General features: G+C 43.7%; 1 protein-coding gene across 9 annotated transcripts in view; it reads right to left on the reverse strand.

Annotated features, from left to right (window-relative positions):
• The window catches only part of LOC146804998 (arylsulfatase D-like), a 480,817-nt gene that overhangs the window by 252,436 nt on the left and 215,505 nt on the right, over positions 1-12,876 (reverse strand). For all 9 annotated transcript variants that reach the window (XR_014967772.1, XM_085622134.1, XM_085622142.1 and 6 more), the window contains exon 5: positions 6,599-6,721. Coding sequence is in view for 8 of the 9 variants with exons in the window: in XM_085622134.1 (XP_085478260.1) it covers positions 6,599-6,721 (123 nt within the window). In the remaining variant the exon portion in view is untranslated. The remainder of the gene's footprint in view (positions 1-6,598; positions 6,722-12,876) is intronic.

Here is a 12,876-nt window from a genome sequence, read left to right on the forward strand (position 1 = left end):
TGTGAATACCGAAAATCTTAAGATTAGGATTTTTCTCAGTTTAGTAGTAGTATAGTTAGGACTCCTAACTTTAGGACTCCTAAATGCCTTCTGTGAATACCGAAAGTCTTAAAATTAGGATTTTTCTCAATTTAGTAGTCCTAAATTTAGGACTCCTAAATGCCTTCTGTGAATACCGAAAGCCTTAAAATTAGGATTTTTCTCAGTTTAGTAGTTGTAAAGTTAGGAGTCCTAACCTTAGGACTCCTAAACTGAGAAAAATCCTAATTTTAAGGCTTTCGGTATTCACAGAAGGCATTTAGGAGTCCTAAATTTAGGACTACTAAATTTAGGACTACTAAATTGAGAAAAATCCTAATTTTAAGACTTTCGGTATTCACAGAAGGCATTTCGGAGTCCTAAAGTTAGGAGTCCTAACTATACTACTACTAAACTGAGAAAAATCCTAATTTTAAGACTTTCGGTATTCACAGAAGGCATTTACGAGTCCTAAAGTTAGGACTCCTAACTTCTGTGAATACCGAAATGAGTAATTGCCTTCTGTGAATACCAAAATGAGTAAGTGCCTTCTGTGAATACCAAAATGGTAGTAAGTTTAGGATTTTGTCTTAAGTTAGTTCTGTGAATCAGGCCCTAAATGTTTATAACATATACATGCTTTAGGAAAAATGCAATTTTTTGTTGTCTGATTCACTACCGGGTGGGGGGCACTTTTATTTTGGTGCCAATTGTCTGTCATAAGAACAGAGAAGTGGTCAGACAGGAAAGCTCACTGTAGACCTTGAGGGGCTCAGCTCTGTAGCAACAGCTGATAGAGACAGGGCTGGGCCACTTTCACCTCTGGTGCCCAATGCCTTTGCACTAGCTGAACCACAGATAGCTACACTGACTGGATCCATGTTTACCTTCATAACACCTTCTGCAAATCAAGTCGGTGAAGGATGAAGGTTATGGTGACCTGCAGCTGTGGTCCGTGCAGGTAACAGAGGTAGGGCAGTCCGACTGCGTGGGGGGGCATTTCAGGAGACGATGCAGAGGGAAAATTAATTATTTATTTAATTTATCCTCTGCATCATCTCACAAAATCCCCCCTCCCCCATGCTGCTTCACCGCCTCACCGCTGTTACCTGCACGGACCGTGGGTGGCGACCTGAGAGTCATCTCATCAATATACTGCTACATCCCACATTTAAGATTTTAGGGCCACATGCATCAAGTGAAAACCTGGTCGCAAACGGGCAGATTTGCAGAATCTGCCCCTTTGCGACCGGATGCATCATCCCAAATGAAAAAATCGCAATTGGAGAAATCGTAAAAATAGCGATTACTTAATTGCGATTGCATTTAGGGAATTGCAAATTGCGATTCCCTGAATGCAATGCATGATGAAATCGTAAATATCGATTTCGCAAATAGGGGTCGCAAATTACCATCAATTTGAACTTGATGGTAATATGCAAAAACTTTGAAAAATGAACTAAAGTGCATTTTTCAAAGTTCCAAGTTACACACACACATGCCCTTGGGGCATGTGTGCGCGCAACATGGGTGCACATATCAATTTCAGGGGTGCAACAGGTTGTCCTTTTGGCACCCTTGAACCCTTGAAATTGCCTGCGCAATTTGCGAGTACCTATTGGGTGCTCGCAAATTGCGCATGCAATTCACATTCATTCCTATGGGCCTGTAGGCCCATAGGAATGAATGGGAAGCCATTCCTTAATTGCGACTCGCAAATTGCGAGTCGCAATTAAGGAATTTGTAGGAATCCCTAATATTTTAGCGATTCCTACATGCATAAGCTTCTGCGATTTCCTAATTGCGATTCCTTCAAAATCAAAATTAAGGAATTGCCAAAGCCTAGCTTGTTGCATGTGCCCCTTAGCCTTTTAATTGGCAAGTGGGAGAACAGAGAGACCCCATAAAGGTCCCAACTCCTCACCTTGTTAACAATGTCAAAGCAAATAATTGAAGCCTAAAAAGGTCCATCAAGCAGGAAGTGGACACTCTAGATGGACATTCTGCTGAAGAATTCTCTTCACAGATTCCTTACCTTCCGAACCAGGTGGTGTGCCTTTTTCCACCATGGATTTTTTGGGCCTTACCTACCCAGACTCGGAGGTTGATGCTATTTTGGCACGCTCCTCCCTTTTTGCAGATCCTACCATCTCACAGGCCATTACTCATACCACTGAATGGGATAAACTTTCTGACCAAAAGAGAAATAGGATAAGAACAATTTTGCATGGAACCATTCTGACTGAATACTTACGCACGAACACCGCACTAAAAGGCCTTCTAGTAACAAATGCCCAACAAATCTTCTTAGAAGATGCTACTTTCAGGCGAGAATGGGCAATGATCGCCTAGCACTGCACACGTGACTGGATGGTCTTAATAATTAAAACAGCAGTGAGACTCTCGGAAACACTGATGAGAGAGATCCAACAGACTGAAGGTCTCTTTAAAACTACCCTGACTGGATACAAAAATAAATTAGATGAAATAAATGAAGAAATTAATGAATATAAAGAGGGTCTGACACAGGCCAAAATAACAAAATTTCAGAAAGATCTGAAAAAGTTCTCTTTTGAAAAAAGCTATCCATACGCAGACCCGGCATACATTCCCCCAGTGAAGAATAACACAAACTCAGATTTCTCAGATGGAAACTCATCTACTTCAAGAGGCACAGCCAGACCTTTATTCCCCCCACCTATGTGGAACCCTTATCAGATGCCAGGTGGAGGGATACATCCCATGCATTTCCAACATCCCCAGAGTCCCCTGATGGGCTGGAACCCCGGCTATATGCAGACACCCCACTACCAACCCAACTCCTACCGACCGCCTTTTTTAGAGCGGGGCAGGAGAGGAAGAGGGAAGAGAAGAGGACAGAACCAGGTCCGATGGCAGCAAGACGACCCAGTGGGCGACAACACTCGCAGCAAATCAGCCAATCAACAACAAGCGAGCACGAGTGCCCAGGGAGTCTAGTTGTCAATCTCTCCAGTGTCCCGTTGTCCCCCCTTGAGACACAAGTCCTCGAAAAAGGCCTGGGTTTCGTACCCACTGCACGTCTTGACAAATTTCGTGTCCATTGTGAGCTTGCCAATTTCTTTAGAAAACTGAAATTGAAAGCCTTTTTCGAAGGAAGAGAGGAGACCGCCCTTGATACTAACCAGGAAGATACTGGTTTTAGAAACAAATCAACCTTCACACCACCACCCTATACAATACCTGCTGAGGTTACGGCTTTCGAGCAGGCAGTCTACTTGGAAATTGAGAAACTGGACGAACCAAAACAATTTAAAAATCTCAGTGCCCTTGAGTACAAAGCCCTCGATAGTCTCAAGACTAATACCACAATTACAATCAAACCTGCTGACAAAGGTTGTGGGATTGTAATACAGAATATATTGTATGCCATTGTAGCTTCCACCCCCCTCCCGAGACCCATGGTGTAGTGACTTTCTACACCTAAAGTGAGATATTATTTAACCAATTTATGCTTAGTGCCCATCAACACTTTGTGTTTTTTTTTCTGCGCATAGTGTTTTTTTCACAATGAATTTGCTATAATGCTAATCTCTGTCTTGGGCCATTTATATCCGTTTATGTTTTAAGGTTATTGACACAATTTACCTACAGCGTGTAAAGCACTCTCTGATCTAATAAATAGCACAACAGTTCAGCGCTAAGGCTTAAGTGCACCACGCAGAGCATTTTTTACTGAATATCTTTTGTTGACAAACCGGCAAGGCCATGTCTAATCCTTGCATGTGTGTCTTTCTTTTTCATTTGTCTTTGTCCATTTGTTTATTATCCAGAATAAACTCGGTTCCTCTCCATTGCGGGAGTCACCAGAAAACACTTTTTTCATATTATTATTATTTTTTTTCACAATTTTGATTTTTTACGAAATTGTTTTCACATCCATAACCCCAGGTTAGGGTGGACCTTAGCGCGCCCACACCGCCGGGGTTTCACACACACCTAAGGTCCTGTCGAATGCCTGTTATAAATAAGACATAGGCTGAAACATGTTGACCACACTAAAGTGATCTGAACAATTTATTCAGTCCATACGTCCATTACCTTGTTTTTATATATGTCTGTTTGACTCCCATTAACATTATTTTTGTAGATACAAACAGTACATTTTTAAATCACTACACACCACTCACAAACAAACCAGCTCCGCAGTAGTTCTGGCGTCGAAGCACACCGGGGTGGCATTCGGCCTCTCCCGGTGGGGCCCGATGATGAAGCATGTCACCAACCAGGTTGGTGAGTGAGGGCTTTCTAAAGAAACCAAAAAGGTAGCTACAGTAGTGCTCTTCTGCTAAACCTAAGGCACACTCTCTCGTTGTTTTGATTGATGACACTCTAGATGGGCCTGGAGAACCTCATATGTCCTTAGAATTGAGGTCTCTACGTCAGGTTATGACACCAGCACTTGCATAGGGCCTTATATCTTTAGGATGGCACTGAAGCACTCTCTTAATAATGTACTTTTGAACGGTTCTAGGATTTCCAAACACTCGCTGCCGATATAAACGCAGGTGGGGGCAGCCGGGGTGGCGCAGGGAGGGTTCAGTGAGGAGGGTGGGGTCAATTTAATAATAAATAAAAAAATTACCTGTCTGCCAGCCCGGTCCCGCATTTTCTCCGCACCTGCTCCTGCTCTCCTGCCTCCAGCAGGAACAGGAAGCAGGCAGCTTCCCTCCCCTACCCTAAGTCAATTACAATGCTGCAATGGCAGCGTTGTGGTTGGTGGTGGGGACACCACCCAGCCAGGGGCCTACGGGGAGGCTATGTTCTCCATGCAGGCTAATTGCAGACTGCATGGAGAAAGGGCAGTATGAGCATGAGTGGTTTGGGCAGCCCCAGAGGGCCGACCAAACAGTCATTGTGCCCTCAGGAGTAGGTACACCACTCCTTCTCTGCCCTGGCTGCTCGTGGAGCAGACCGCCCACCCACCTGCCCTCAACTAAACATAAAATGTTAATAATGGGAAGTTATTACCACTTTATGTTTCTGCTTTTTGCACTGCGAGAAAGCAGTGGGGCCATGCTCCTCCGCCCTAGTGGAGGAGCCACCTGTGTTTCCAACGATCGCTTACGTATGGTTTTTGGGGTGTGTTAATCTGTGTTAATGTGGAGGAAAAAACTGTTTCATGCTGTTAAAGGTTGTTGTAGTCTGTCATGTGCATGGATGGTTGTGCCAAAATACTTTGTCAATTTTAGTTGTGCTGGGTAGTGAGTTGTCAATTGGACAGCTTATAAAGATTGCTTTGTAGACAGAATGACTAGCTAGGCAAATAGCTATGTTTTAGGTATGACTCTAATCATAGGGCTATAGCAAAGATAAATCTGGCAATTGAACGTCATCTACACTGTTGTTGAGAAAGGAGCTGACTGCATGTGCCCGCAGACAAGTTTAATTTCATGATGGTTGTTTGTATAGCACCTAGACAATCCCAGGGCCGCTTCAAAGTGCTAACATTAAATAAGAACAAGGGAGCATGTGAAAAAAGCACAAGTTACATCTTGCTGGCTACTTGTCTAGTAATTGCTAAACAACAGGGACACTTCAAAACTATAGGGTGAGAGAAAAAGGTGGAGAAGGGGACAGGAAAATGAGGGGCCCCTGCGGTGGTAATTGAGAAGAGATTCGGAGAAAATAAGGAAACAGGTATGAGAGGTAAGCAATTGGAGGAAAAGCATGACATAGGCATTTTTTGGATAAAAGGTTTGAGAACTATTTTGAGTGAGGAGAGATTGCAAGTATGCCTAAGCTGTGTTCTGAGAGTAAGCAGAGATGGCTTCAGGGCAATGCCACTGGTGCGACCGCACTAGGTGCTGACATGTGGAGGAGGGCGCTTACCTCAGGGGATGCACTATGTTTAGCAATAACTTATGATTGGAGATATGAGGAGCACTTTTTCCCCTCATCTCTCCATGAGACAATCCGAGAAGGAGGTCATGGGGTGGAGGTGCCAAAACTGATTGTTGCACTAGGCACCACCAGCGCTAAGGCCAGCCCCAAGAGTACGTTTTATTTCTTAACAACTCTGGCACAATATGAAGATATGGCTATATGAGCAATATCACTAACACATCGAGCAGCCATGGCCAATTTGACCATTGGTCACTATCCTCAGTGTAGCAGCCTGTCAGTCTGACTTGTATGCAGACTGAGGTAAGAGAACTCTAGCATATTCAGTCATATCATTTAGTTCTATGAAACACAACCATTTTACAAATGTTTCAAGGCATGAGACCCAAACCCCGAGCTTTCTTGCCTGATTCATGACATTCATCCTTGTGGATGTGAGGCTCACCTGGAAAATCTGAAATTTGCCTGGGGATGTGTGTGTGTTTTGGGGCTAGCCTGGCAGTTACCTACAGTTATAGGGAGGATGGAGACCAAAGTGAAGCTGCAAAATAGGCCTAACCTGAATAAAAACTCACTACCTTCTCCTCATCATGTGACTCTTGACTGATATAAATGAATACCTACCTTCTAGAGTCCACAAAATCTCATTTTTATCAAACAGTCACTCCTCTGGATGAAATACATAAATGCACTGTACCTATCATTCCAGTGGTGTAGCCTTGCTGTTGCAGGATCTTGGCAAAAGTTGTCTCATTTGTAGGCAGGCCTCCGGATCCACCAAGCCAATAAAGAATGCGGGCTGCTCCTCCAGAGTCCATGCCTAAATTGCACAACGTGAAATCAGCATTGTCATCATAGCAAATCCTCACAAACTTCTTAAAGCTTTTAAAGCTCAATGACATATGCGTATTTGACTCAAGTACCTGTGCTTTGTAAAGGATTTTCTATTGTATAAGAAACACATGCTGGTGTATGTCAATAGAGCCTTATTCTACTCATTCAGTAATTAGATTTCCTCATGTGAGGATCTTCTGTGTGTCTGGGTAACTCTGCAACAGTGTCACAAATATTTATACTTCAGATTGTAGTGTTCTCGGAATGGAAATTGATAACAGTTTCTGAAGTCCCTGACATACAGGTGAACAGACTGCATTCCTATATACAAAAAACAAGGTGCATTGGCAATGCTAACAGGCGTTGTTTTAAACTGGTGATATTGTCAGATTAGCATTTTAAAATTGATTAGCAACACAGGGCAAATGGTTATTCAAGTATGGCAGAGCTGACTGGGCCAGCAGAGTATATCCTGCTTAACTTTGCTGAGCAATAGAGCTAGAGCTACAGAATACATTATTTGTAAAGATGGCATCTGGGCTTCACATTTAAAGGTAATAGAAATGCATTTTTATAAATATATAGTGCAGGGTGCAACTGTCCAAGTGTCAAACGCCGTGTTGAAGGCTATACCTGTGCAGTAGCGGCTCCTCCGCTAAGGAGGAGGAGCGTCGCCCCACTGCTCATAGAGCAGTGAAAAGGCAAAAAATAAAATGATAATAACAATGTTATTATCGTTTTATTTTTGATTGCTGCGGGTTGGGTTAGGCCAGGGTGGGTTGGGTTGGGAGCTCAGGGTGGGAGGAGGAGAGGACTGTGCACTAAATGTGCATGACTGCTTGGCCGGTCAAGCAGTCATCCGCACTTTGCATATTTCCCGCCAGGCTTTAATGGACAGCCTGGTGGGGATTATGCACAGGCTCCCTGTCGCGATTGAGCTCAGACCAATCGCAAAGCTGCATTGCAGTATTGTGATTGGCTCAGGGGAGCCTGTGTGACAGGTGCTTCCTGCAGCTTCTTCTAGAGCACAGGAGCGGAGGAGAGATGCAGCCGTCATAAAAGGTAAGTGTTTTTTTTTTTATATTTCCCACCCCCATTCCCTACCAGCCGCCACTGTACCTGTGGTTGTGGACTAAAACCACCGTCTGCGAGGACCCGAAGGGAAGATACATAGAAACAGTCTGGGTGGGACTGTAACATCTCAGGACTGCCAAGTTTCAGTTGTCTGGGGATAAGCAGCTGAGTGGGCATGCTGCCAAATGGAGCACTGCACTGAGAGTGAAAGAACTCCACATAAGCCTATTGCTGCTACACTGCTATTAAGCACCTTTCAAGAAGACAGCGGCCTGAAAGTGAGTAAGCCACTTGAGACTGAGCGCATATACACATTGTGGGGGACAAACTACACTTATGCTATAATTACGATACACCTTGTTTACCACAAGAAAGGGGGTGGGACCCAGAATTGCAGAAGAGAACCTGGGAACTGTGAAGGCATAAAGGGAGTGGGATGGGTGAAGAATCTGACAACGTAATACCCGGGGACACTAACATGATTTGATTACTGTAATGTATAGTATTTAGTGCAATTCTGGGTAAAGTACTTTCCTTGCTGCAAAGAAAAGGCCTGGGCTGGACATTCAACTTTCTTTGGGTCTGTTGATTGATTGTTGAGCTTTAAATTCGACTGCACCCCAACTACCTTGCTAATATCCCTGAAACTGCTCGCCCTCACTACTCTGAGTGTGAAATACAGAAATAGTTGCATTGGGCCCAGTTTGCAAAGCCATAGTAAGACGGGCCCCAGAACCTTGGAGGCAAATTACCTGAACCTTCATGGTTAAGGCTAGCAACCCCTGATGCCCACTACACAGGGTCTCACAATGGGGAGCAAGTGGGGTGGGATCTGCAAAAAACAGTTTTGAATTTCTTCAACAGAACAAAAAGTCCAGCTTATACACAGTAGTACCTGCACAGTACTATGCCAAATACAAAGTTAGTGGAGGTAGACATTTCCACACTCTCCATAGATCAGTTGAGGGATCTGTGGTTGGATAGAAAGTTGAGGATCCCATGAACATGGACACTGGGGTCCTTTAGAGTTATATTGAGAATCAGATAGTCAAAGAGGGCAGTAAAGAGGACTATGTGATGGATTCATGCTAAGGTAGTATTATGGGAACAAATGGAGAGGGAGCTGTAGTGTCCTTAGCAGCAGCTTTCCCCAGACACACTCCAAGTGTGTTCCCAAATTCACTTCACAGTATTTCCCCAAGATAATCAGCTTGCCACCAAACTTCAAAGGTACCACTGTCATCATCTCCAGGAGGTATCCCATCGAGTGGGTTAACTTTAGTTGAGACTCTGAACTTGCATTTGGTTCTCTAGAAAGCTAATGCTGAGGAAGACAAGAAGGTCTGAGAGTCTGAGAGGGAGATCTGGTTATTAGCTCACCACGAAAAGGAGGAAAGGTGGCAATAGAAATAGGATAAATGAGCCCATGAGGACAGAAAAAGGAAGCAAGAGGAGTGGAAATTGGAAAGAAAAATTAAGGAAAAGGAGAAAGAGATAGAATTGGAGAAAGAAAGGACAACTTTACAGAAATAGAAGCTCAGGATGGGAGCAGAGACTGCTACAGCTTGGGAGAAGCTATTCCCTCCTCCAATCCTACTAGAGGTGCTGTCAAGGTTTCAAAAGAGCTTTTGCATAGATTTGTAGAAGGCCAATATATTTTGGAATGGAATGTGAATTTTAAGATCACTTATCGAGCGCAGGCTTTACATGAAGTGTTTAAGGCAGTCTATCTAAAGAGTCACTTGTCCACAAAAGATATGGCAGTCGTAGGGAGAATGTCTCTGGCTGAGCAAATTAACTCTAAATGATTGAAGAAAGCACTGATCAGATGGTTTGGGCTGAAAATATTTCCGTATCTTCAGAGATATAAAGGCAGCAAGAAAGCATATGCTGTTCCATTCAAAACCTTTTGGGTTCATGTTGTGTTGCATGATTGGAATGAGTATTGAGAGAGGGATGGAGGGCATCGTTTTTCATTCCTTTTACCAGTTGAGAGTGACAGAGTGTTTCAAGGAGGAGTGCTTTACCACATATAGGCAATACCTTTAGCCTTAACAGAAAAGGATGTTGAGAAATTTGCAGTGTTAGCTTTCAAGAGGTTGAAAAACAGGACTACCAAAGGGCTCGAACAGCATGGCTCTAAGCCAAAGGGACAGAGGACAGCTCAGAAGACTGTTCAGTATCCAATAGTAAGGGCCAGAGCAATGCTCAAGGGCACAAGGGAGGACCGAAACAGAAAGAAAATTGGATCAAAAGTCAGGAACACAAGGAGAATGGAGGGCAGAGAGGTTCCACCAAGCCCAGGGTGATTACGTGTTATAAGTGTCACAAGGAAAAGCATAAATATAGGCTGTCCGATTAATGACCCTGTACAAGCTGCATAGATGATAGCCACTGTGGTTAAAGAGATCTGAGAATGCCATGTTGCACTAAACTTGGCAGCAATGCACTTTTGGAGAAGGGAAACAGATGCCACTATTACAACCATCTAAAAACATAGAATTTGTGTTGGAAGCTATTATTCAAGGGGGAGTATTTTGCCCTAAGGGTCACAACTACTTTCCAGGGCTATGGTAAAAGGTAGTATCTGAAACCCAGTGGCATAGGTTTGGTAGCCAGTAGTGAAGACATGGAGTGCCAAATTGCCTGACTTGAGGAAGAAATCCATTGCAAGTTGGTGTAGAGGTGAGAGAAAAGCAAAGTGCTGGGTGTCTCTTGGGCAAAGATCTGATGTTTCCTGGTTTAATGTAAGAACCAGAAACCTACATGGCTTGTACCAAATCAGCTGTGCTGACTGGAGGACAGGCAGCATGTGAGTTTCAGAGAAAGAATGGGACCATCCCAGATTTGCTTAGACCAGAGGAAGGAAGGAAGCTGATCAGGGGAGACTTTGAGAAGGGACAGGCGGTGGTGTCCTCCGTCCCTGCTCAAGAAAGACAGCAAGATGAGATCCTCGAAGTGGACCAGGTATTGTAGTCTGTGTAACTGCCAGAGCTACAGGAGTGTTAGCTGCTGAAGGAAGAATCTGAGAGGAATTCTGCAAAGCACAAATTGATGTCCTGCACTAGTGTGACTTTGGATGGAAGACAGATCTGCCATGTAGTGGCTGGAAGCACTATGTTGGCTGGCAGGATAGATTGCTTTATAGTGTGCCTATGAATCCTGACCCAGGAGCTAGCAGAAGGCTAGTGGTTGCATTAGTGAACAGGGGTTTCCTGTTGTGACTGGTCCATGAAGTGCCTTATATTTTCCTCTTTATCCAAGTGGTGCTCTTGAGTGAATGCTTGCAGCCTCCTTGTCCCCAGATGCTGCTGTGCAACTCCCTGTGTCTGGACTGGACCTGCCTGGGTGTTCTTATTTTCCAGGTTACAGCCGATAGAAAGTCTTTATTGATATTTAATCTTCAATACACCTGGTCCTTTACACTATCCATTACCAACCCGCATGTTGATGTGCAAAGGTCCCAACCTGTACAGAAGTTTCTCGTCTAACTTGTGACACGTTAGCAATTCACATGGCTCACTGCTTCCTTGAAATATCTACAGTCCTGATCATGACCCAGTAATTGCCCGGGGTCAAAATCTAATTGACATGGTGGACTGTTAGTCCATTAATCAGCAATGGGAGCAGAAAAAAAAGACAGGACTTACTCTCACAACTTTGAAAAGTAGAAAAAAGGCTTTGGGAATGTTAACCAATGTTACTTCTAGGCGCAAAAGAGAAATAGCTTTTGCTCCATCCCTGCTTGGAACCTCTCCCCCCTCCCTAGCCCAGCAATATTTATTAACTGTAAGAGCTAAAGGATGCCAGAAGCTAAACAGCATTGTATACCAACACTGCTTGACAGAAAACCATCCCCAAAGAGACCTCCGTGTAGAAGTAGTGAGATGGTCACCCTCCATACATTTTGCAGTAAAAGATGACTACCCTGCAAGTTCACAATATAAATGTGCAATATAAATATGACTAACCAGGGGCAACCATCTTAGTGTAAGGGCTCCCTCTTTACAACAATAAGATTGCAACCAAACTAGGTCTGCAAGGCTCTACAAGAGATATCTGTTCATTCTCCCCAGAATTATTTTAAGTCCCGCCAGACATAATTGTACTGGACCGCAATCCACGGATTTGCCCTAAGCTGCTCACCCTGATCTTTCGGAACTCTGACCCTAAGCACAGTTATTTCCATATAACTTACACTGCGATACACCTCTTTTCAAACAGAGACTCTTCTACAAGGGACAACAAAGATGACTCACCCCTACCCTAAGCCACATGACACAGCAGTTAAGAGATTTAGCCTCAACTCATACAGCATAAAATACCAAAGGAATCTCTCAAATAATGTAAGAAAATAATTAAAATGCAACCTACTCAAACAACTTCCAGAAACAGTAATAGCCGATATCTACTACAGCATGAGCAACGGCACCACGAAAACTGACCTGATTTTCTACTCTAAAGACCCAGCAAAATGGAGCAACAGCTTCCTTCTCCACCTTCAAATTACACAAGCAATCAAAATTACCTATGGAACTAAACTAACCACTACCCCATCCTAAAATGTTAGAGTCCCAATTCAAGAACGCGCAGCTCTGAGTCCCCCTGAAACATACCCCAGACTCCCGTTGCAGATCCCCCCAGTCCAAAAAAAACATCACATTTCCCACCTCGATGTCACTTCCCTCGCATCTGTCAATGATCACTCGCATGCTTCAGAATCAGGACCCACAGCCTGCCAACCTACTCATGGAATAGGCAACTTCTCAACTTCTAACCCTGTTCATGAGCCGAATAGAACAAAAACCTAATTCTCTAGCTAAAGACCTCTCCGTCATAATAAATGACCTTGTGATCCTGACCAAATTAACACTCAATCACACCCTGATCATAGAGAACTTGACTCTCCAAAAAGGATCTCCAGCGGTCAGCGGACAGCAGTCTCACCACCCAGATCTCCAATCCCATGAGCTTTATTTATTTATTTATTTATATATTTAATTTATTTAAGAGTTTTGTATGGCGCTGGCCTGACCCGAAGGTATCGGAGAGCTTCACAACATTAAT

The sequence above is a fragment of the Triturus cristatus genome, chromosome 8 (assembly GCF_964204655.1).
Source record: "Triturus cristatus chromosome 8, aTriCri1.1, whole genome shotgun sequence".
Taxonomy (NCBI): domain Eukaryota; kingdom Metazoa; phylum Chordata; class Amphibia; order Caudata; family Salamandridae; genus Triturus; species Triturus cristatus.